The 24,469-nt window shown below is 49.4% G+C and overlaps 3 protein-coding genes across 5 annotated transcripts in view; all 3 read right to left on the reverse strand.

Moving 5' to 3' along the window:
• Pskh1 (protein serine kinase H1) overlaps window positions 1-3,164 on the reverse strand; it is a 28,438-nt gene extending 25,274 nt beyond the window's left edge. For both annotated transcript variants that reach the window (XM_008839056.3, XM_029566407.1), the window contains exon 1: window positions 3,059-3,164. The gene's annotated coding sequence lies outside the window, so the exon portion shown is untranslated. The remainder of the gene's footprint in view (window positions 1-3,058) is intronic.
• A 6,337-nt stretch (window positions 3,165-9,501) lies between these two features.
• Window positions 9,502-10,930, reverse strand: Nrn1l (neuritin 1 like). Its single transcript, XM_008839057.2, has 3 exons — window positions 10,794-10,930; window positions 10,010-10,142; window positions 9,502-9,875 (listed from the first exon to the last, which is right to left on the reverse strand). Exons 1-3 carry the CDS (start codon window positions 10,879-10,881, stop codon window positions 9,590-9,592), a joined length of 507 nt encoding a protein of 168 aa, XP_008837279.1. The 5' UTR covers window positions 10,882-10,930; the 3' UTR covers window positions 9,502-9,589.
• A 339-nt stretch (window positions 10,931-11,269) lies between these two features.
• Edc4 (enhancer of mRNA decapping 4) lies at window positions 11,270-23,848 on the reverse strand. 2 transcript variants are annotated; one of them, XM_008839058.2, is made up of 29 exons: window positions 23,566-23,848; window positions 19,899-20,055; window positions 19,397-19,508; window positions 18,999-19,098; window positions 18,559-18,748; window positions 18,312-18,459; window positions 18,127-18,231; window positions 17,701-17,810; window positions 17,519-17,602; window positions 17,329-17,424; window positions 17,137-17,239; window positions 16,863-17,043; window positions 16,696-16,768; window positions 16,503-16,594; window positions 16,236-16,423; window positions 16,028-16,161; window positions 15,788-15,941; window positions 14,777-15,210; window positions 14,591-14,695; window positions 14,349-14,501; window positions 14,233-14,269; window positions 13,919-14,096; window positions 13,656-13,811; window positions 13,441-13,556; window positions 13,191-13,356; window positions 12,917-13,103; window positions 12,606-12,825; window positions 12,058-12,221; window positions 11,270-11,812 (listed from the first exon to the last, which is right to left on the reverse strand). In XM_008839058.2, the coding sequence occupies exons 1-29, from the start codon at window positions 23,645-23,647 to the stop codon at window positions 11,620-11,622; spliced, it is 4,218 nt and encodes a 1,405-aa protein (XP_008837280.1). In that variant the 5' UTR covers window positions 23,648-23,848; the 3' UTR covers window positions 11,270-11,619. The 2 variants fall into 2 exon arrangements, with proteins under 2 accessions (XP_008837280.1, XP_008837281.1); XM_008839059.3 differs by having other exon boundaries at window positions 15,863-15,941; window positions 23,566-23,837.
• Between the last annotated feature and the right edge of the window lie 621 nt (window positions 23,849-24,469).

Here is a 24,469-nt window from a genome sequence, read left to right on the forward strand (position 1 = left end):
GTGGTACTAGGGATTAAACACAGGGCTTCACACATTCTAGGCAGGTGTTCTACCTCTAAGCTATATCCCCAGCACCATTTTAATGTTGTTTTAGACTATACAGCACTGGTTGGTCTGGAACAAGCTATATAGAATATGCTGGCCTTGAACATGCAGCAATCCTCCTGCCTCTGTCTCCAGAGTACTGGGATCATAGTCATGCATCACCATGCCCCACTCCAATAACAATTTAAAAAAGTTACACACATATTTACATGTATGGAAAAAAATATGCCAAAAGGGTAGAGAGAAACTGTTAACAGTAATTTCCTCTGGGGGCATGCAAATGTGAGGGGGAGAGAGGGAAGAAGGAAAGGAAAGGAGTGACAAAGGAATGAAGAGAAACTTCTGTGTTCTTGATCTGTCTTAAAACAATCAGGAAATACTACATTTCAAAAGTTATTTTAATATGTATTATAGAAATGTATATACTAGGGCTGGCAAGATGGCTCAGCAGAATAAGGCACTTGTCACCAAACTGGTAACCTCAGTTTGGTTCCCTAACCAACAAGATAGGAGAGAACCAACACCTGTAAGCTCTGACCTCCACCTGTGTACCAGAGTATGAGTACCCATGCACTCACACATGCAATAAAAACATTTTAGCAGGGCGTGGTGGCGCACGCCTTTAATCCCAGCACTTGGGAGGCAGAGGCAGGAGGATCTTTGTGAGTTTAAGGCCAGCCTGGTCTACATAGTGAGTTCTAGGACAGCTGGAGCTACAGGGAGACCCTGTCTCAAAAAGAGCAAGAAAAAAAAAGAGAAAGAAATTCCTTCCATGCCAGGCTTAGTTTTGCATGCCTTTAATCCCAGCACTGGGAAAGCAGAGGCAGGTGGATCTCTGTGAGTTCGAGGCCAACCTGGTCTCCATAGCAAATCCAGGCCAGCTGGGGCTACAGGGAGACCCTGTTTCAAAAAGACCAAAAAAAAAAAAAAAAAAAAGGAAAGAAATTTCCCATGGTAAGGTGGTACACACCTTTAATCCTAGCACTCAGGAGAGACAGAAGCAAGTTGCTCTATATGAGTTGGAGGCCAGCCTGGTCCAGAGGGAGGGAAGGAGGGAAGGGAAAAAAAGAAACTTCCTCTATCAAGACTGGCCTGTGGGCATGCCTTGTAAGGCATTTTCTTTTTTTTTTTTCTGGTCTTTTTGAGAAGGGTCTCACTGTAGCCCCAGCTGGCCTGGAACTCACTATGTAGACCAGGCTGGCCTTGCACTCACAGAGATCTGCCTGCCTCTGCCTCCCAAGTGCTGAGATTAAAGGCATGCACTACCACAGTCAGGCAGGAGGCATTTTCTTGACTGCTAATTGATGTGAGAGGGCCCAGCCCACTGTGTGCAGTGCTACTCCTAGGCAGGTAGGCCTGGACTATATAAAAAAGTTAGGTGAAGCTGGTTGTGGTGACACGGGCCCACTACAGAGGCACAAGCAGGCTTATCTCTGTGAGTTCAAGGCCAGCCTGGTCTACATAGTGAGTTCCAGGACAGGTGGGGCTACAGGGAGACCGTTTCAAAAAAAAAAGAAAAAAAAAGTTAGCTGAAAGCCAGGCATGGTGGCACATACCTTTAATCCCAGCACTTGGGTGGCAGAGGCAGAGGCAGAGGCAGGCAGATCTCTGGGAGTTTGAGGCTAGTCTGGTCTACATAGTGAGTTCCAGGCCAGCTGGGGCTATAGGGAGACCCTGTCTCAAAAAAAAAGAGAAAACGTTCAAAAATGAAACTTTTTCTTTTTTGGAGACAAGGCCTATGTAACTCTGAAACTCACTATGTAGATCAGCTTAGCCTTAAACTGGCAACTCCCCTGCTTCTGTCTCTGGAGTGCAGCAATTTATGGGCATTCACCACACCAGAGTTTTGGGGGTTTTGTTGTTGTTACAGGCTCTCATGTAGCCCAGGCTGGTCCTGAACTATGTAGCCTAGGCTGGCCTTGAACTACTGAGTCTCCCTGCCTCCACCTCATTAAGTGGTGGGATTACAGCACATCTGGGTACAGGTGAAACTCTTAAATCTGTATCTTGAAAAGTAACTCCAAGATTAGACCAAAGTTGAAGAGGTTGGAGCACCTACCACATATAAAGGTGTTTGCTGTGATCATCTCTGATCCAACCTTTGACAAATGCTCCATAATATGGCATAATTTGTATCCATTCATAAATTAATATCGCAACAGCTTAAGGCAACACTACTGCTATGTGAAGGGGAGGTTTTTCCAACGAAACCGTATCTCAGGTAGGTTTTAAAGAACACATTTAATTTTCCCATACTGGTGGGTGGGGGAATGACAGGAAGTTTTTTACAAACTGAGAAAACGACTTACCTAAACTTAGCCTTAGCACAAGGGTATGAAACCACAAAGCTATCAGGACGCTTACCCGCCTCAACTATAAACTACATAAACCCAGCGCAGGCATGCTCACGAGTTGACTGTAGGCCTCATCAGATTGTGAAGAGCTCTGAATGCTGGGCAAGCTAAAAAGAGCCTGGCTTTTGTCCTTCAGTGAGTAAGGAGCCAGTTTTAACTAGTGATTTTCTGGTGGGAATTATCACTACAGCAGCATAGACTGAGTGGGGCTAGGGCTCCCCTTAAAAGGATGACAGGTTTGCAGCGCAAGGGACGCAGCTGCATTCTGGCTGCTTTTCCAGCCAGTACCAGGAAGCGATCAATGGTCCGTGCAGGACCCCGGCGTTCACTCGCAAAGAAGGGTGTGCAGTAGGCTCCGGACACAAGGGAAGAGGGCAACCAGGTCAGCTCAACCTGACTGCGCAGGTCCTGGGGCGGCTGAGTAGCAGGCGGGGCGGCTGAGCAAGTCCACCCGGCCCACAACGGCAACAGGTTTCGAAGACACCGCAGGCCCAGGGCACCACTGCCTTGTTTGCGCCCCAGCCGGTAGGCCCGAGAACAACGGGGCCGCGGGCTCCGCGCTGATAGCGGCAGGCCCCGGTGCCCCGGGAAACCACCACCGCCGAGCTCCTCAGCCCCTCCCGCCCGTCGGGCCGAAGCTCCGAGCCGGGCGGCCTCACCTCGCGCGAGCAGCGGGCTCTTCGGAGTCTCGGCGGCTCAGCCCACCTTCGCCCGGCCGCCGCCGCCATCCTCCGGCGTCAGCGTCGTGGCGTCATTACAGCGCGCCCGGGACGCAAAAACAAACCCGGGCCAGAGGCGGAGCTACGGGATGGGCGGTGCCCCGTGCGGCCTGCCAATCAACGTCTTCGGGGCGGGGAAAGGGTCTGTGCAGCTGCTGGCGGAGGAAGCTGTGCTGGAAAAAGCAGGGAGAAAGTTTCAAGATTCAAGATAAAGGGGCTCTTTCTTGAAGGGGGAGGCTGGAAGCACAGTTGGGTTTTGACAGAGGTTGATGGAACTGCCTCGAGATCTCCGCAAATGACTGAATTAAATTCCACTAATAAAATCTGTTTTATTTTGTTTGAGACAGGATCTGACTCTAGCTCAAGGCTAACCTGGAACACATTATGTAGTCCAGGCTGGCCTCGAACACAGGGCAATCCTCCTGCCTCAGCCTCTCTTTCGAGTGCTGGGATTACAGGCAAGAGTCACCATGCCAAGCTAACAAAATCTATTTTGCCAGTGATTAAAACAATTTTCAGGCAGGCGTGGAGGCTCACGTCTGTAGTCCCAGCACTTGGGAGGCAGAGGCAGGCGGATCTCTGTGAGTTCAAGTTCAACACCCAGATATGGCAGTTAATTTCTGAATTTGGTGGTTAGCTTGGAGCCAATTTCTAGACAGAAACATATTTTTTTAGTTCGTTGTTTTTTAATGTGTCGATGCAAAACATTTAAGTGAATCACAAGACTGCAAAGCAAGCAGATTTTTAAAAAGGATTTATTTCATTTTTCATTATGGGGGATGGTATGTGCAAGTGAGTGTAGGTGCAGGAGGACACCAGAGGTGTCAGACCCCCCCCGGAGCTGGAGTTACAAGCAGTTGTGAGCTGCCTCACCTGGGTGCTGGAAATGGAGCGCAGGTCTTCTGGAAGGCAGTTAAGTATTCTCCAGCCTGCAAGAAGAGTTTTAGCTTTGGGGGCTAGAGAGATGGCTCAGTGTTTGAGAATCCTGGCTACTCTTCCAGAGAATAAGGATAAGTAACACCCACAACTGTCCATAAAACTCCAGTTTGAGGAGATCTGACATCCTCTTCTGGCCTTCATGAGTTTGCACACATATGGTACATATACATACATGCAGGTAAAACATTCATAAACATAAAATAGAACTAGATAAATAAATTTGAAAGATTGTTAGAATTCAGAGTAGCATCTGTAGTATTAAAGTTGTTTCAACTATCAAGTTGCAGGGGAAAAGAAAGATACTACAGGTAAGAAGTCATCCTAACCTTCATCCACTAACTCATTTCAGCTGTTCACTACTTTATCTTTTTATTTTATTTTTTTTAAATTTTATTATTTTTATTTTATGTGTGTGCGTGTATTGCCTGCATGTAGGTAAGTGTACCCATGTTGTTCAATGCCCTTGGAGGTCAGAAGAGATTGTCGGATCCCCTGGACTGGAGTTACAGACAGTTGTTAGCTGCCATGTGGGTGCTAACACACAGGTCTTCTGCAAGAACAACCAGTGTTCTTAACTGCTGAGCCATCTCTCCAGCCCTACTTTCTTTATCTTTACAAAGATCTTTACAAATCTTTATTGAGCCCATTTTGTATATGAAAATATCTTTGACAGTATAAATCCATGTTATGCTTTAACACTAAAAATACTGAAGAAAAAAAATCATTTGACTGTTTTCAATGGTAGGGTTTAATACAAATTTCATTTAAAGAAGAAAAACTAAAAACTGTTTCCAAGCCAAGTGTGGTATTTATTACATGCCTGTAATACCAGAACTCAGCAGGAGTTTGAGTTTGAGGCTAACCTGGGCTACATATTGAGACCCTGTCTTAAAAAATTGCTGATATGATGCCATACACCTGTAACCCCAGCACACAGGAGTGTGAGAGGGGATTGCAATGAGCATTCAAGGCTAGCCTAGACTACACAGTGAGTTCCACATGAGCCTGGGATACAGAATAAGACCTTGTCACAAAACAGCAACAACAAATACTGTTTCCCAGGGGCTGGAGAGATGTCTCAGTAGTTAAGAGCACTGACTGCTCTTATAGAGGACCTGGGTTTGGTTTCCAGCACCGATAGGGAGGCTAACATTCATCTGTAACGCCAGTTCCAAGGGATCCAACACCCTCTTCTGGCCTCCACAGGCATTATGTGATATAAGTGTACTTACATACATGCTGACAAAACACTCATATACATACAAATAAAAATAATGTTTTCCAAAGTACAGTGGAAATATTACGAACATAGATTTTTGGGCCAAACAAACCTAGGACCAAATCTTAGCACTGACATTTCCCCAATGTGTGTGTGTTCTTAGGGACATCTCCTTCATGCCTCTTTTTATTTTATCTTATTTTCCTGTCTTTCTAGTGGTTATAATCTATAATCATCCTAACCTCACAGAAAATTAAAAATAATATAGAATTCCAGGACTGATGATACAACACTTCCACTTGACAGATACTCAGTAAATTAGCAAATATTTATTGAGCCAGGCAGTATTATGGGCTCTAGGGAAGAAGAACACAAGGCCCTGTAGTGAAGAATTATGCTTGTGCAAAGGGGACTGGGCCCAAGACAGCTGAACAATAAACTACCCCTTGACCACAGACCTACAACTGTGAAACATTGTCACCGTGATGCTCTGACCTAGGCAGCTGTGCCCAGGGCCCCAACATCTTAGCTATCATCCCATCCCTCTACTCTAACTCTGGAATAAAACACACAAAGCCTTTAAGCCCCTGGCCAGAGAGCAAATTCTTCCCGGCAACACCAACCCTCCCCACCCCACCCCCACCCCCAGCTCCATCCCAGTCCATAGAAGATTAGGGATTTAGGGAGTGAAAAATCAGGGTAAAAGTAGGTCACTGTAGGAGGCTGGTAATCCACCACAATGACTGGCCAGAGCAGCCAGGCCCCTGCTCTTAGAAGCATGCTACTTCTAGCCATTCACTGGGTCAAGAAGACTTTTAGGGTCTGGAGCCTCAGCCTATCACATCCAGCAGTATGCCTAAGCTGAGGGTGGTGTCCCAAGATGACAAATCCTCTACAATGGGTGCATTCTCAATCCAAGCTCTTGCTAACTATAACAATTCCTATGTTGAACTTAGAGATCTTGCCTTTCACTCCATATACTCTGTATTCTTTAGCCCTAGATTGGGTGATAGAGACACAAATTGTCTCTTAAATGTCCATATTTGGGAATTTTCACCTGGATTTAGACAATTACAAGCCAGTGTTATCAATACTGAGGCAGAAAAAAGCCCAGGTTCTGTGTAGACCTAGAGGTGGGGTTTATTTATTATTATTATTTAGTTTTTTTGAGACAGGGTATCCCTATAGCCCCAGCTGGCCTGGAACTCACTATGTAGACCAGGCTGGCCTTGAACTCATCAGAGATCTGCCTGCCTCTCCCTCCAAAGTGCTGCGTGCCACCATACCAACTGAGGTTGGATTTTTAATATTTTATTTATTATTTTTAATTTTATGTGTATGAGTGTATTGCCTGGATATGAAGAGTACCCATGTCATGTAATACATGGGGAGGTCAGAAGAGGGAATCAGATCTCCTGGAATTGGAGTTATGAATGGTTGTTAGTGGCTATGTAGGTGCTGGGAATCCTCTATGAGATCAGTCAGTAATGCTCTTAACTGCTGAGTCATCTCTCTAGTCCCCTAGAGGTGGTTTTGATTTGGCTTTTATTTAGAGCTAAGAAGTACTTCCTGGAGCTGTGCATGCCTTTAATCCCAGCACTTAGCAGGCAGAGGCAGGCAGATCTCTATGAGATCAAGGCCAACTTGGTCTACACAGCAAGTTCCAGGCTAGCTTGGGTTATAGGGAACTCCTTGTCTCAAAACAAAACAAAACAAAACCAACTTTCCTGGAAGAGGTGATACTGAAAAATAAATAGCAATTTAACAAGAAGAAATAAGGAAGGGTATCCTAACAAAAATATAGATGTACAGGGCTGGCAAGTTGTCCTCTGACTTCCACATGTACTCTGTGATGTGTGTGGGTCCATGGATAGAGATAGAGATAGAGAGAGAGAGAGAGAGAGAGAGAGAGAGAGAGAGGCATATGTGTATTACATAAATGTAATAAAAATGTAAAACTGTAAAAAAATATATAAACACTCCAAAGAATGAAAGTCTCATCACTCCTTTAGGAAATTTCTGGCAGCCAAAGGCAGGCAGATCCAGGAGTGTTTTTCCCCCTGAATTTTGTCCTTTAGGAATATGAGATAAGCAATAACTGGTTGATAGAAGTGGGGATAAAAATCTAGGTCAATGAAACACAGGGACAAAGGTAGAGTCATGGTAGAGAGAAGAGTTGCCAATGGGAGGATCTGAGCCAGCCACAGTGGGAGGATGGTCAGGAAGCTGGGTGAGGTAAAATTCCTACATACCTAGGTGGACGTCTCTGGAGATAACTGTCATCCTGGAGCCTAAGCAGAATTCACCATGCCTGTCCTCTCTCCGGTGTCTGTTTCTCTCTGTCTCTCTCTCTTTCTCCGTGTGTGTGTGTGTGTGTGTGTGTGTGTGTGTATAGTGTGTATGTAAACAGCCTCCCAACCTGGAACTCACTACATAGACCACTACATAGACCAAGCTGGCCTTGAACCTTGAATTCATATAGATCTGCCTGTCTCTGCCTCCCAGTCATAAACCTGGCCTGCCAAGTTCTATTATCTCAGTCCCTTTTTTCCCAGGTAATTAATTACTAATGGTCTCTGTGATAAAAACCCTCTCCATATCAGCTCATCATTCCTGCATTTTTTATAAAGAATTTTGTTTTAAATTTATAACATTTACTCTGTGTGTGTGTGTGTGTGTGTGTGTGCATGCCATAGTGTTTATGTAGAAGTCAGAGGACAACTTGGAGGAATCAGTTCTTTCCTTCACCCATGTGAGTCCTGAGGTTAAAATTTAGGTCCTCAGGTTTGGTGGCAAGTACCTTTACTTGCTGAGCCATCTTGCTGGCCTCTGTACCACTTTGTGTGTGTGTAATGTGTATGTGTGTGTGTTTGTTCATTTGTACACATATGTAGAGGCCAGAGGTCAACCTCAAGTATCCTTCCTAAAGTGCCGTCCACTTTATTTTTTGAGACAGGGTTTCTCATTGGCCTGGACAACTGATTAGGCTAGCCAGCAAACCTCGGATCCACCAAGGCTGGAATTACAAATACATGCCACAACCACCCTAGTTTTTTTTGAGACAGGGTCTCCCTATAGCCCTGGCAGGCCTGGAACTATATAGACCAAGCTGGCCTTGAACCTTGACCTCACATACATCTGCCTGCTTCTGCCTCCCTAGTACTGGGATTAAAGGTGTGTGCCCCCATGCCCGGCTTACCACCCTTGTTTTTTACATGGGTTCTAGGGATCAAACTCAGGTCCTCATACCTGAGGGCCCTGTCTAAAAAAAAAAGATAAAAGAAAACAAACAAACAAAAAACAAGCCAGGTGTGCTGGCTCACAGTAAAGTGGATCTCTGTAAGTTCAAGGCCAGCCTGGTCTACATAGTGAAGTCCAGGCCACCTCAGGCTACAGGGAGACCCTGTCTCAAAAAGAACAAAAGAAAAACCCAAAGGATTCATAGAATGTTAGCTTTCTGCTGTCCATTTGATTACTGCTCTTCCTCCCCCTGGGATAAATAGGGGCTCTGCCTATACCACACATTCTTGTTCTACTGCTTGGAAAGCCTTCTTGGATTGCTTTGATTCCACACTGCAAACCTTTCCTTAAAGAGCTTGTAGAAAGCAGAGGCCAGAGGATCCCTCATTTCTGCAGCATCAGATCCTGTCAGGGTCTTGAATGTGAACTTCGACAGGAACTTCTGGACCCCTTTGGATGGTCTAGACCCTTAGAAGAGACTGAGCACAGAGTCTGAGTATGTACTGAAGGCTAAGGTGATAGTCCAGCAGAGAGAGGAACAGGTGAGACATCAGGAGTCTGGAGAAGGGAAGGAGGGCTGGGGTGAAAGGCACAAACACAAAGGTTTACAGCTGGCTGCTACCTCACCTGGCTAATAGGGGTGAAGAGGAGGAGTGGGCAGGGCTAGGAGTCTGAGACTGAGAACTTCCACCCTCAGAGCACAATTGGCCTCATGCAGAGAAGGGCTGTGCCTTCCAGGAGATCCTGGGTCTCCACCTGAGCTCTTGGGGACCTGCAGTGCTCTGGAGACCTACAGTGTAATGGAAAGCTCAGTGCTGCAGCCACCGGGAAATGAATGTTTGTGAGACAGATGATTGAGTCCCCTGTGGGGGCCCTGAGCCACACCTATCCCCTGCTGGGGCTGTTTCTGGGGGCCCCTGCCATAGCAAAGAGGGCCACCACCAGGAGAAAGGAAGCAGCTTAGTGCAAATATAAATACCTTTAATGAAAACTGTGCTCACTTTGCAGAACCCCCATGACCACCCCCTGCGTGTGTGCAGGGATGGGAAGCACCACACTGCTGACCAGACTGGTTAGGCCAGAGGCCCCAGGAGGCAGGCAACCGCCAGAGCAGCAGAGAGCAGCACAGGGACAGGGGCTGGGGCCAGTGCGGGTGCTCTTGCTCCCAGTGTCTCCTGGTTGGTCTCCTGGCCAGTACCTCGCTCCTGAACACTCACAGGGGCTCCACAAAGAGCATGCAAGTTATCTGGGTGAGGGGCACGGCGAGCTTCTTGCTGCAGTGACTCCCACACGGCAGCAGCCTCCTCTGGGCAACCTGACAGGACCTGAGAAGCGCAGGTGTGGAAGTCATTCCAGGACCTGTTAAAGAAAGAATGGAATTAAGGCAATTAGAGAGGGCAAAGAGGTTTTGGAAAGAAAGAGGTTAAGACCCTAAGGGTGGCACGGATTGGGCGGTGCCTCCCATCTGCCCACTGCCTCCCACTTGCCCGTACCTGCAAACAGTTTCCAGCTCGCCTCCATGGCCCATGCCATCCCCCAAACGGATGAGACACTTGGCAAAGCCTTGGTATATGGTGTCACAGCGGTTTGGACCCCCAGAGGCTACAGCTTGGGGAGGTACAAGGGCTGGGAATGGAGAATGGTGGACAGGATGAGCCAGGGTGCATCCAGCAGGGCCTTGTTTACCTATAAGTGCTCTAGGGACGGTGACTCAGTGTGAAAGGGGTGCCCCAGGGAACTGAGGGGTACCTGCAGATCACTTGTCTTGACTCTTCAAGATAGGATCAAGAGAGGGATGCAAATGGAGGTGCCAGATACTGGGATAAGGAGGGAGAATTATTTCCCAGGGGTCAGCTCCTTCTCTGAGTTTCCTCTGAGGACAGGGGTTTGGGGGTTGGGGTCTTGAGACCTGAGGCCATGGGCAGAAGGGACAGTCTTTCTGCAGCCTCCACATGAGCTTCACCTGGCACTTCCCAGAGACACAAAGTGTCTCTGATGAGGCCAAGTAGGAAGGGCCAGGCTCTCAAAGGTTCTCAGGGATCCATGGCCTGAGTTCTGATAGAGGCCATTGGCTCCCTTTGTCAGAAGAGGGGCTACAGAATTTCCAAGTTCTTCTCCCACAGCTGAACTCTTTGCACCTCACTTTCCATCCTGAAGCCAGTCACACTTTCCTAGAGTGCTCATGGCTGAACTCTACCCTCAGCTCCCACATCCTATACTATCTCGTTGGGATCTCTAAAAATGGTTTCAGCCTGGGCCCAGGATGCTCACACTCACCGAGTGGCAGTAACATCAACAGCCTCAGGGCACAGGGCAGCAGCTGATGGTGGCAGCACCAGTGGCAGTGGCGGCAGCAGAGCATCATCCCTGGCTGTGAGCCTAGTGCCAGAGCTAGCAGCTTGGAGTGCCGCCTGTGGGCCCAGCCCCCAGAGGAAGGGATCGTGATTGGATGGGAGCTGGGGGCGGGACCTTATCCCAGCTGGTGGCTCCACCTTCAGTAGCCAGATTGGCAGAGGGGTAAAGGTGGACCCCAGAGAGTGAGATCGCCCAGAGCAAATAGCCCAGAGGGACAAGCTAATGCTGAGCTGATTCTAGGAGCCTTGTCTGAACTGGACAGTGATGTGAGTAGGCAGCTTATCAGATCAGAGTGGGTGCCAGAGAGGAGCAACCCCCCCCCCAACCCTAGGGTGGGTTGGCTTAGACCAACCTCCCCACAGGGAGAAGAGAGCAGTTAGTCATACCAAAGACACACCAAAACCAAACACATACTCCATTTTATTCCAAAAGCTTTTAATTGAATTTCTCAGAGTTTTTCAAAAGCAAAAAGATCCAAATTGGAGGTAAAAAGGAACATGGAAAATTCAACTCAAGTGGTGTCACAATCTTGGGGTCATGCTTCAGGTATGGCAGGACCCAAGAAGGCACAATACGTACCCTGGGCCCAGCCTAACCCTGCTGGCTACCATAATCTGTAGACTACTGCCAGTGTGCCCTACCCCCAACCTTCAAACACCAGAAGTGGAGGTCTGAGCAGGTAAACAGCAGACATGCCCTGCATTGGCCTACCTACTGGCCTTCAGTGTTATTCCACGTGTTGAAGCAGCTAAGGGAGGCTGGGGGTCACAAGGCCATGTAGCATTAGGCTGAGCCGCCGGGCTGCTTTACCAAGTGAGTTGTGTGGCTCAGCCTGCAAGAATTGGAAGAGCTTCTGGCGCACCTGGGCCATGACAGAGCCCATGTGGTCTCGAGTGATGGGGTCACTGTGGTCCAGGTGCATCACAGCTTCTTCCAAGTAGCTGGGGATGGAGGAAAAACAGGACAGGCTACTGTTGGATGCCAGCAGATGGGAGTGCCCCCTGGTGGCACTAAAGCCCAGAGGGATGGTAACAAAGGAAACCTCAGATGGGAGGGGGTGGAGAGGATAGGTAGAAAAACCAGGGAGGGCAGTTAGGTAAGAATGTGTGTCTGCCTGCTTTGAATGACTCCCTTTCTGTGTCCCCCACCTCCAGCTTATCTTCTGGTCCCTGACTGTCCCACTCACCTGAGTTTGAGGTCACTTCTAGTTCCAAGGTCAGATGCCAGCTGCTGGATGAGGGAAAGGAGTACAGGCTGGGAAAGTGGACAGGGCGGCTGCCCAAAAACCTGGGCTGGGTCCACAGTTTCACACACATACAGCACCAGGTTGAGATCAGCAGCTGTCAGTGCCTGGAAGCAGAGCAAGGCAGTAGCATTTATAACCTAATACCATTTGTACCTTACACCTCTGCTTGTTTGAGGTGTAAGACCTGGGGGAAGAGGACCAGAGTTGGATGCTATGAGTCCCAGAAGCAATGCTTAGAGACTTAGTGAAGATTGTAAAGTTATATTGTTATCTCAGAAAATCAGATCAGAAATGTTTTCCTAATAAGGGTGGTCATAAAACAAGGTGGGATGAGGTAGGAAGTGGTCCAGAATAAGGGAATAACGGGGCAATAGCTTCAAAGCCAGCCTGCCAGGCTGCCTAGAGCCTGCTGGAGGAGTAGACATATGGTGTATGAGCTTTGTCAGGAAACACTTGACTCTTACTACGGCCTAACATTGTCATCATACCTGCTGGAAGGCCTGATTGAGGTGGCCCTGCTGCAGTAACTGTAGGATATGGGCTTGCTGGGCCTGGCAGTCAAGGTGGGCAGAGGGGACAGGTGTGCCAGCAGCTGAGCGCATGGCCTGCATTATGCTGGAGGTGACCGTGGCTTGTTGCTCCTTGAGTGCCACACTCACTTCACCCTTAACAATGCGTTGTACTTGTGCTAAAATTGACTCCTGCAAGCTACAAAGGAAAGTGAATAGATGAGGTGGACAGGAAGCCTAGTCTGGCCCTTCCTAAACGTACCACCTTTCCCAGGGCTGGGCCCACACACCTGCCCACAGCCACATGCAGCTGGTGTTGCACCTCAGCTCGAACGCTGCTAGACACAGTGGCTGCCATCTGTTCAGTAGCACTCTGCAGTGTGCTGACCAGGCCCCGCAGCTGGGCTAGCACTGGCTCCCTGGCCTCCTGTTCACGTGCCTTCCGGCTCTTCATGTGACTCTCTAGCTGCTGCAAGTCTGAAGGACGACCACAGGGCTCATATAACAGATGGCAGGAGAGAGTACAACCCTTCCTACTACTTTGGGTCAAATGATCCCACTCACATTCCTGCGTTCCCAGCCGAAAGCTATCATTGATCTGCTGGAACATGGCCTGGCAACTCTTCTCAAAGGCTGGCAGCACCACACTCTGGAAGGCTTCACGGTAGGCAGTCTGCATTGGTCCCTGTAATGTGTCTGCAGCTGCTCGGGCAATGGCATCTGTCAAGTTCTGAAGTATAAGGGGCCAAGTTGAAAGCCAGAGCCCAACCTGGCCTGCCCAGCCACCTTCCCCTCATTTTGGGCCTCCTATCACCTTGGACTTGAGAAGCTTAGAGATATTCTCTTTCATGCTGCCTTCCACAGCTGTGAGCTTGGTAGCTACTGAGTTGCTCAGCTGGCCTGCCACAGGCTCTAGACTCCTGGAGACACCTAAGGCATAGGGAAGAGAAGGGATAGAACCAGGAGAGGAAATTTGCAAGTTCCCCTATTCCCACCTGACCCATTCTAAAAAAATCTCACAAAACTCACATGGAGGAACTGTCTTCTTAATTTCATCCCTTATACTGCGCTCCAGCCGCCCAGCCACAGCTGACGACAGTGCCTGGGACAGCTGCTGTGTCAGCTGCTCCTGCAGCTGCCCACCCCGCTGCTGCCCCTCAGCCAGTGCCCGCTCCAGCCGCCGTTCTGTGACATAGCTAAGAAACAGGCCTAGAGCAGGACCCACACCTAGCCTAAGATAAGAATGCTGCCCCTCCCCCAATGCCATGTTGTGTCACCACCCTCAAGGATACGCTCTTGCTCATGCCGGGTCTCCAAGGCACGCTCTACATGGCCTGTGACAGTGCTCTGCAGACCTTCAAGCTGGGCACACAGACGCTGTAGCAGCTCTTCTTGGCTGTGCCACAGCTCTACCAATTCTCTTTGCTGCTGCCAAATGAGTGCTGGCCAGTCCTCAGGGGGCTCTGCCACCTGCCAGAAACACTGACAACTTATACAATGCCTTGTCCACCCTATCTCCACCAACCAGAAAAACTCAAAGCGCAAAGTCCCTTTCCACTCTCATGAGATGGGGTCTCATGGGGAAAAAAGGTGCTCCCTCACTTACCTGATGGTCAGTGAGCCGGGATCCCACAGCCAAATCCCTGCATAGGCAACAAACATTGCAGGCCCCATCAGGCAGCTTGAAGACCACCCCTGGCCCTGGCCCCAGAACCCTCCTACCCATCATCCTTCTTGCTTTTCCTCTTGAGTTTGGGTGAGGTCCGTGGGGATCCTTTGGTCTTCCAATCCTTGGCAGGCAGCCGTGGAGTGGGAATTTTGGTGCCAAAGCCTCCTGAGGCAGAGGCAAGGCTGGCAACTTCATCATCATGGTCACTGGGGAATGGGGGTGGGAGAGTAAGTGCCCACCCACCTGCTAGCCCTTCCTTATTAGGGGAAAAACATAGAGTTAAGATAGTGCTCACCTTTGCTCAGCACTGGTATCATGACTGTCATGTTGTTGTAGCAGGTGATAAGGTGGTCGGTGGAAGGCCAAGCTTTTGTGCTTCTCCTGGAGGCCATTTCTGGGGCTAAGGAAACATGCTGACTCAGTAGTGGATAATTCAAATGCCCCTCTTATAAGCACACTTTCCCCCTTTGAAGCTTCTCACCTCTCTGTCAGAGTACTACAGGTCTCACGAGTAATGTCAGGTGCTGTAGGCCAGACCTGACTGTCAGGGGCTGCAGCCTCTTGGGTTAATGCTGCCTCTAGTAGGGAGGGGGTACTATGCCGATCTCCATCCCCAGGGCCTCCATCTAGGCCAAGCTGGGGGCCAAGCTCAGGACCTGGCCGGGGCCGTGGGGATAGGAGGTGTAGTGCTGAGGCAGCTGAGGCCATACTGTCTGGCTCAAGACCCTCAGGAGCAGAGGAGCCAAAGCCACGAGAAAGAGCCTCAGACGCGATCTCAGGAATGTCCTGGGACAGGGCAGTGGAAGCTGAGGAGATCACATCAGGAGAACGGGTGCGACTAGGGGAGGCTTGCGGTAGGCTCAGGGGCTCTACTTCCTGCAGATCCAAGGATAGTGCAGAGGCGGCAGAAGATACCTGAGATAGACCAACAATGGAGGCTTAGATGATAAAAGGTTGGGGACAAAGACATAAGGCACTGGTATCTGTAGTGATGAGAAATAGCAGAAGAGGGAAGGGAGATGCAGGGCTACAAAAACAGGACTACAATTCAGGATAGGTGAAGATGGGAGGCTGAGGAGATGCCCTATACAGAACATGAAAGGCTGCTATAACCTGTGGTGAAATATGGAGACTCTGAGACCAGGCAGAGTCAAGTAGAACGTGTATAAGATGAGAGGGCTCCAATCTTCCCCACTGCCCTCCACTGGCTACCCAGCATTATATATTCTCTCTCTCTTTCTCTCTCTCTCCCTGCCATACACACACGCCATGCCACACCACACACACACACACACACCCCTGCCCAGGCCCCTTGGGAGTCAGTTTCTCTCCACACACACACACACACACGCACGCACGCACGCACGCGCGCACGCACGCACGCACGCACGCACGCACACACACCTCCACCCCCCTGCTGGGAGTCAATTTATTTTCTCAACACACATGCACACACACCCACACCCACACACACACCCACACACACACACACCTGCCCAGGCCCCTTGGGAGTCAATTTGTCAGCTGGGCCTGAAAGCAGGCCAGGTAGGAGGCTGCGTGGGCTTGCCTGCAGGCTGCTGCTGCTGTTTATCGTCAGACTGGCATCCAGTTGCAGCTTGGGGCTCAAGGTCAGCTCCTCAGATGGCCTGGTGGCAGGAAGACTGAGGCATTAGCAACTGTAACTCATCACAATCTGACACCAGACCATGTGATCACCCAACCTTTGTCTTACCTGGGCAAGGAGGGATCCATGGCCGAAGAGCTGCTCACAGCAGACACAGCTGTCAGAGAGCTGCTACTGCTGCTGCTGCTGCTACTGCTGCTGCTGCTGCTACTACTGCTGCTGCTGCTAGGGGATGCAGTGATCTGGAGAATCCAGAGAATGAGCACTATGGCCTGCTAATGGGACATTCCCAGGTCTCCCTACCCCAAGGAAGTACCTGCTGCAGGGAAGCAGTAGGTGTCATGAAGGCATCAGGTGTCATCAACTTAGGCTTGGTCTCACTGCTCAGGCTGAGGAAGTCTGCAGGTGCAGGCAGTTCCACGATGCGTCGAAGGTCAGACTGGGACCCATGAGCAGCTGACCCCAGCCCCTCAGAGCTCAGTTCAGGTCGAGACTCTCCAAATGCTGTTGGAAAGGTTGCTATTTGAGTCAGATCTCAGACCCAGGTCAGTGTAGACTGCTTCCCTCTCACCCCCTTACTCACTGAAGTCCTCGTGGGCAGTGTGGGTGGGGAGTGGGGCCACAACATCAGGGTTCAGCTGTGGCTGGAAGCGGATCTGCACATCTTGTAGAGCCCTGAAGGACAAAATAACAGGGAGAACAGAGTGCTCAAAGGTTCCAGGGCCAAGAGAGTAGGGAGGGACATAGAGCATGGTAGGCCTCCTTGTCACACTCACTTAGTATGCACACAAAAGAGCTTGATGAGCACACCAGCTGCAGATTCCATGGCACCAGCTCCATGGGAACTTTCTGAAAGAACAGTGTGGATTGTTAAGTCCCTGGCCTGGTCTGTGCCTGAATACTCCCTAGATACTAACATAACCCTGACCCTGGGGCAGCTCACCAGCTCCCAGACTGTCATTCTCCTCCTCAGCAGGCAGCACCTCAGTGTGCCGAAGCCGGCAGCGGCTCACAACCTGGATACCAAAGCTCAGGACAGGGTGGGTGAGCAGGAACTCAGAGATGGAACTAAAGCAAGCGCGGCCTTCGTCTTGGTTCTGCAGCAGCTCCATCACATAGAGGACCTGCATGAGCAGCACATTCCTAGCTGAGCTCAGATTGTGAGGGCTATGGGTACGTCACATATCCCTGTCCTCCCCAACTCCCCAGCACGCTACCTTTCGCTGTACATCACTGAGAATCAGATATTCTGCTGAGAGGTCCAAGCAAACCTTGAGGCTGGGAGGCACACTCACTGAGCTGAAGATATCTGGGGAGAAGCTAGGAAGCCAAGAAGCAGACTGAATAAGACTAAGAATTCAAAGAAGCCATATCCCTGCCCTACCCTCAGTCCCCCAGCTCCAGTTTACCGAATGGTCTGCAGGCAGGTCCAGGATACTGTGCACCACATCTTCAGCTCCTGATTCTGGTCAGCGCCAGTAATGAGGAACCTCCAGAAAGGGACCCTGAAAAGCAACAAGGCACTGACTGGTTACCTGAGACCCCCAGCTAAGAGCCCATAGACAAGCCCACCGCCCACTTGTTTGCCCACTCACTCACTCAGGATCCTGTTTTTTATGGTTGTCACAGAACAGGAGGCAGGAGAGGGGCCGTCCATCATGAGGCTTCCATTCATGCAGACACCTATAAGCAGGCACATGAGTGGCCTGAATGAATGATCTGGTTCCCTTTCTGGACAAGGGGTAGGAAACAGGGTCTTAATTCCTCAGGCCTTGCCTTACCTTGGCTCATCCTGACCTTCAATGTAGATCTGCCAAAACTTGACATAGCCATCATGACTTGCGGTAGCCAGGACAGTTCCATCAGGAGAAAGGGCTCCTTCACTGAGGCACTAGGAAGAACCCAAAGAGCTTTGCTTTACCTCCTGACCAGCTGGGGGATAAGCCTCTTCCAAATGAAGATGGTAGCAAGCTGGGATGACCCATAGTGGGTTCCCCCTTCTGTGTGACTGAATGAATGCAGACAGGGAGTTACAGAGAAAACCAGACCTCCGTGGCACAGCTAGGTTATAAGTGTACTGCACAAGTGAGGACAGCTTTGTGCTCAGCATCCTCATTGGCAGAGTCACCCAGGCAACTACAGAAATGGGAACAGATGAACAACATAGGAAGACAGGGAGGGCAAAAGGCAATCAATTGTAGGCCTACCGTGCTATGGCCTTTTACCACAATGAAGCCCTGCTTGATTTGGCTGACATCCACAGGCCAGGTACTGTGGCTGGAACGGAGCATATCCAGGTCCCACACCTCAGCCTAGAGATACAGGGAGATATTTAGTTCACTGCACAAAATGTCAGTTCTGTTGTCTCCTCTACCATATTCAACCTTCTCACCCGGTCTTCATGCAGCAAGGCCACTGTTGGGCTGCTTTCCTCACAGCAGTCTTCATTTTCCTCAGGGATAAAGGGACACCAGATGATCCTTCGGAAGTGGTTCAGGGGTGTGCCCTCTGGCTGCCGGATATGGACTAAAATCTCTTCTCTGAGTAGGTTGTTAAGGCTAGGTAGGTAGATGGTGAGGTGTGTTTGCCACCCCCCCGGCCAGCCCTCTTCTTCAGTTCTCATGCCTCAAAATGGATACTGAATTTTGCCCTTAACCAGAGCCAAGCGCCACACGAAAAGGTTGCCAGCCTCATCCAGGCAGGCCAGCTGTGGAGAGTTGAGGTGTGCAAAAGCCAGATCAGCCACACTGCCTGTGAAACCCTTGAGCAGGGTCCGCTCTGAAGTGCTAACACTGATCACTCGTACCATTGCTGAGCCATTGTTGGCAGCTGGGATCAGAAGAGTAGGCGTCATGAGAAAACACCCAAAGGCAGCAGTACAGGAGCCCTGCCCTTGGCCACCTCATCATAGTCTCAAGCTTGGTTTTCCTCACCAGTTCCCCAGTCCTGGGAGATGTTGAAGCCTGGACAAGCATTCTGTTATATTTCTACCATCTGAGTGAGCTGAGTAGCCAATACTAAATCTCCATCTCTGGGGCTTCTAAAAGCACATTTCCTCCTTGCCCCTGTTCTTACTTACCCCGAATGGCATATGCCAAGAAGGAGTTAGACACTGCAATCAGGTTGCCATAATAGTATTTCTGCTCCCAGTCATACTTGGCGACAGGCTGGATTTTCACCTGAGAATTCAGAGTGAGAAAGGATGAAGAGGCTGAAGGCTGGAATAGCTTCCCCAGGGTCTAGGTAATCCCTAACAACCGGGAGGATAGGACAGGTCACAGGTACAATCCTAGCACCCACTGATGTCTCCCAAATCAGATTTCTACAGAGGACTGGCCATCAACACTGGTTTTCTGAAAACAAGGCACACTGTTTGTCAAGGTGGTCCCCATAGGAACTGGCAGCATGCATGGGAGAGAGGAGAGTGGCTGAGTGTGCTCCCACTCACCATTCAGGTAACAAAATCCTGGTACTCACTTTATTGCTCCCCCGTGCCTTGCTGGAAATGCTAGAATCACTGCTGGCTACAATTTCCACCTCCTTAGCCAAAATCCCGATGCAGGTGGAGCTGTCATCTCCGGAGAGGCAACTGGAGAGAGTGTGCACAAATCTTGTCTCTTGTTCACCAAAAGGCTCAATGGAGGGTTAGAAGGACACATCTACCTGGTGAAGATATCTAGTCCCAGATTCCCAGTTCTACCTTGTCCACTGTTTTCAGACACAGAGTTCCCCTTGCTCACCTCCCTCTTGGGGAATGAGGCTAATTCCATTCTACACTAGGCATCCAGGCCAAGCCTTTAGCTTGTCCTTACCTCTTGCCCTACTAGAAACTCAATGTGGTCAAAGTGCTCTGCCCCAGATCATCCAGAAGGGAAGAAACAGAGGCTCCTGGTTCCTCTTGACCCTAATCTCATGCCTTTAGCTAGAGCAAAAGCCCTAAAGATACCATTACCACTATTACTATTTTCCAGGTACTCACATGACCTGCTTTTCCTGCAGGTTAATGGGTGGCATAGTCCGTATACCAGATTTGCTTGTTGAGGTTCCATCACCTGAGCTGAGGGGGTCTGGGACCAGGAGCCCATTGAGGTCCCCATTGTAGGCACTGGATGGCCTCTGGTTCTCTGCACTGGGGCCTAGGGAACAGAAAGGGGCACCCTGACAAGGTTGCTCTACTTGCCACTAGCTTCTCCTGCAGCTCCAGATCAAAAGGTACTCTAAGAACTCTCAACTGAGCACATCATGTCCATAGAGAGGAGGGCCCCTTTGTTTGTTCCTCATTCTTTTGTTTTGTTTTTTATCCCTCATTCTATTCACTATTATTTTATTATTAAATTTTTTTTTTTTTTGGTCTTTTTGAGACAGGGTCTCCCTATAGCCCCAGTTGGCTTGGAATTCGCTATATAGACCAGGCTAGCCACAAACTCACAGAGATCCGCCTGCCTCTGCCTTCCAAGTGCTGGGATTAAAGGCATTCCTCATTCTGTAAGTGTGGGTATATATCAAACTAAGGATAAGCATGAGGCTCTTCAACCTGGGAGAGGGGTATAAACCATCAAAGACCCTCTGATGGGACAGGGACATAGCTCAGTGATAAGAGTGTTTGACTGCTTGCTTACCATGTGTGAGGCCCCGTGTTTGATCCTCAGTGTTGCAAAAAAATACAACACAACAAACAACACACACAAAAAACTCAAAACTTTTAAAGCCAGGTAATACTTAGACTAGAACAGCAAAGAGGAACTCTGACTTGAAGGAGGGCATAAGGATGCTCATGACACATAGCCACTGTACTCATAACATAAAAACATGGGAAATGCTGGGTATGGTGGTAGATGCCTGTAATCCCAGCTCTTGGGAGGCTGAGGCAGGAAGATTGTGAATTTGGCACCATGCTGGGCTATATAGGGAGTTCCTGGCTAGTGTAGGCTACATAGTGGGACCCTATCTCAAAACAAAACATGGGAAGGATGAAGAGCAAACAAGAATGCCAGTACTAGATAGGAAGCGGAGTTGCTCAGTCTCTACTTATGTGCAATGAGAGTCACAAAGGCTCACTCCCTTTTGTGAGATAGGGCCTTCCTATGTAGTTCAGATGGCCTTGAACCTGGGATCCCCCTGCTTCCTAAGCACTAGAATTACAAGTATATGCTGCTGTGTCTGGCCCTATAAATTTTAAAGAAAAAGGTAACATAGTCATCTCCAGCCAGTGAACTGACTGCTCTAAGGCATACAGAATAGCTGAGAATCTGGGTGAGATACTAGGGCTCAGACCAATACAGATGACAGGGTTGTGGAGAAGAAGGGCTCTCAAGGAAGGCACAGATAAGATGTGGGAGCAAGAAAGGAGGGGGCCTAACACACACAAAATTGTCTAAGAGATACCTTGGGCAGGTAAACACAGGAGGAAATGAGCATGAGAAACTGAACAAAGAGAGAAGCTACAGGCATAGGGTGGGGTATAGAATCAAGAATGACAATATTTTAGTGGCTTTCAATGGGTGGTCCCTACTCCCTCTCAGTGCTGGAGACTGAACCCTGAACATCCCATGCATGCTAATCAGACTTTGAGGTGGGGGGTGTAGTAGTATGGATAGAACTCAGGGCCCACACATGCTAGGCAAGTGCTCTACCATTGGGCTATATACCCAACCACATATTTATTTGCTTAATTAGACAGGGCTTCACTATGTAGCCTGGGGTAGCTTTCACCTAACAATCATCCTGCCTCTGCCTCCCAAGTGTTGGGATTACAGATGAGTGCTACCATGCCTGGCTTCTGGCTGGGTTTCAAATACTCTCATCAATTCAGACACCACTGCCCAAATTCCAAGATAGCAGGAAGGGACTTCAGGAACATATCAAGTTTCTAGTCACGAAAGTCTTTTTGTTTTTTTAGGCAGGGTCTTCAGTAGCCCCAGCTGGCCTGGAACTTACTATGTAGACCAGGCTGGCTTCAATTTCAGAGTTCCACTTGCCTCTGCCTACTAAGTGCTGGGATTAAAAGCATGCACCACCACACCTGGTATCACAAAAAAGTTTTATGTCTAATAAATCCAAAAGAGACAAGCAAAAGCTACTTAGCAAGAGAATCAAGTTCAGTCAATAAAAAAAAAAGGAATTACAAGGAAAGCCCCTCCACCCTAATTCACTAGGACCAGACCTACCTTAGCTGCTCAGGGATAAGCTGGCCACTCTCCCTTCCAAACCTACCATGAAGATAAGCAGTAGGCCCATGCTGTACACAATTAGCCATATACCAGTCTCTACAAAATCCTTACAGTGAGCCGGGCATGGTGGCGCACGCCTTTGATCCCAGTACTTGGGAGGCAGGGGCAGGCAGATCTCTGTGAGTTCAAGGCGAGTCTGGTCTACTTAGTGAGCTCCAGGACAGCTGAGGCTATAGGGAGACCCTGTCTCAAAAAAAGACCAAAAAAAAAAAAAAAATCCCTATAGTGTATAGTCTGCTCAGCTGACGATGGGCATCAGAGGCAAAAGCTACCTCATGAGTAAAGGGAAAACATACTCCAGGCATGGGGCAAAGTGCCCAGTGGTCTTAGGCTGCAAACAGACTGTCTCAGCATATAAGCTAGCTAAACCCACACAAAGTGAGCACAGGTACCTGCTTAGCAGGCAGTCTGGGTCTCCAGGTAGGTGTAACAAAGTATGAGGAAAGAGTCAATTCTCAGCTGTGGCTACTGTACACGCACATTACTGTCACCAGTCAAACACTACAACTTTCAAAGATCTCTCAATCAGCCAGGAAAAATCTAATGCTTTCATACATGCTATTTCCTTTTTATAATACATGCTTGAGTTTCTTTTCTAGCATCCAAGCTCCTGTCTACATATGAGACCTAGCCTAGTCTCTTCTCAGACCTGCACTCTCATCTCCCTCATCACACTTTACCATTCCCATCACAGCACCAAAATAATCCTCTTTTACGAGGACAATATATTATAACCTTGTTAGCTCTCTGTCTGGCAAGAGCAGCCATAAGGTAGTACTAGGAGCCCAAGTAAAATTCAAATGAACGGTAACATATCCTGGGCTTGCTGATATTTGGAACCTAATCCAATCAGAGTCATGCAGTCTGTGATCTGCCTTCGTCCCAGTAAGAAAGAACACGGAATTGGGATTGGCCACCCTTTGACAGAAGATCTGTTTCAGAGCAACATCGGACCTGAAATCTGCATTTCAGAGGGAAACGCAAGATGCAGAGGGGGACCAGAGACTCTTCAGCATATCGCTTAACTCTAGACCCATGGCTCGCTATAGACAGACATCGCACGTCTTCTGAACCATGGCGAAAGGGTAGGAGCACTGGGCCAGTTCCAGGAACACTAGGATCTTTGGGGCCAGGAAACCCGAAGGACTTTGTGGATTGCGAGCAGGGGCCTCACCTTCAGCTAAAACACTCAAGGACAAGGCGGAACGGTCTAGCACAGGCTGGGGAAGGATAACAACTACGGGGTCTGCGCCACTCCCTCGGTATTACTAAGGGATCTGACTCCAATTCCCATCCTCCGTAACCAGCTGGATCCAGAGTCAGCCCTAACCTTCCCGAGGACCCCCGAAGGCTAATCAGACCCCCGCCACACGTCGGCCTCCTAGCAAAGAGCCCACCTCCTTCATCCCCGCTCACCCCCTGCGGGCCGGTCCAGCTTGAGGATGTCCCGCAGGTGCTGCGTGGCGTCCTCGATGTCGATGCTCGCGCAGGAGGCCATGGGCCCAGCCACGAGCGTCCGGCTCGTACGTTAGTTTCGCTGCCGTCGCGCACGATTCAATTTCCGCTAGCCACGATCCGGCTAGACAGCAGGGCACCGGTCACTACAGGACTACCCACAGGTCGCAAACCGCCGCCCGTGCTGCGTCTCTGAGCCCCGCCAACCCCACCAACCGCCTCCACTTCCGGCCCTCACGGACCTACGCTCCCGGAACCTAAGACTGCAGAAGAAAGGTTCCGGGCTCTGGGAGACTGCCGAGCTCTCCTACCTCAGCGGCTCGCTCCTGGCCAGCCCAGAGTAAATTTCACAAGACTGAGCAAGAACTAATGTGCACGTGGAGCACTGGGCTGCCTAAAGGCTTACAGTGTCTGGGGACCCGACCCAGACCCTGCCCACTCTATAATGAATTCTGAATAGTCCTACAACGAGACCAACTCCATTACTCAGGTAGTTTTCAGACTGAATAAATGAATTGGTGTAAGTCCATTTCCCTTTGGAGAGAGACCTAGAGACCTGACAAGTCATAAAGCCCAGGAAATACAAGGACAAGGGGCGGAAGTGTTGGTTCCTACTCCAAAAAGTATTATTACTGTCAACGTGTTGTCCCGAGCATTCCCTTGTCCCACATGGCAACCTCAGGTTTAGGAAGAAAGAAACCATAGTTTACAAACACCTCTTTATTGCAGACATTTCAGGCACAGGTACATGGAAGAAGCTGTATTGCAGATTTTATACAGGGTGGTTTAAGAGGCAGCTGGCATCTACCCCTCCCCCACCCCTACTCCACCCCCCAATACACAGCAGCATAGAGATCAGTCCCCC

Source organism: Nannospalax galili, unplaced genomic scaffold (assembly GCF_000622305.1).
Source record: "Nannospalax galili isolate Female #2095 unplaced genomic scaffold, S.galili_v1.0 scaffold799, whole genome shotgun sequence".
In the NCBI taxonomy this organism is placed as follows: domain Eukaryota; kingdom Metazoa; phylum Chordata; class Mammalia; order Rodentia; family Spalacidae; genus Nannospalax; species Nannospalax galili.

Excerpts from the sequence above, each read along its gene's own strand:
- Nrn1l (XM_008839057.2), bottom strand. The coding sequence starts at position 10,881 with ATGATGCTCTGCTGCCGCCACTGCCACTGGTGCTGCCACCATCAGCTG. Across the intron at positions 10,143-10,793 it reads GTTGATGTTACTGCCACTCG|CCCTTGTACCTCCCCAAGCT; the intron begins GTGAGTGTGAGC and ends CTCCATTCCCAG. Across the intron at positions 9,876-10,009 it reads GAGCTGGAAACTGTTTGCAG|GTCCTGGAATGACTTCCACA; the intron begins GTACGGGCAAGT and ends TTTCTTTAACAG.
- Edc4 (XM_008839058.2), bottom strand. The coding sequence starts at position 23,647 with ATGGCCTCCTGCGCGAGCATCGACATCGAGGACGCCACGCAGCACCTG. Across the intron at positions 19,509-19,898 it reads CTGCAGGAAAAGCAGGTCAT|TTGCCTCTCCGGAGATGACA; the intron begins GTGAGTACCTGG and ends CACTCTCTCCAG. Across the intron at positions 18,460-18,558 it reads CTGGTTAAGGGCAAAATTCA|AGAAGAGATTTTAGTCCATA; the intron begins GTATCCATTTTG and ends CAACCTACTCAG.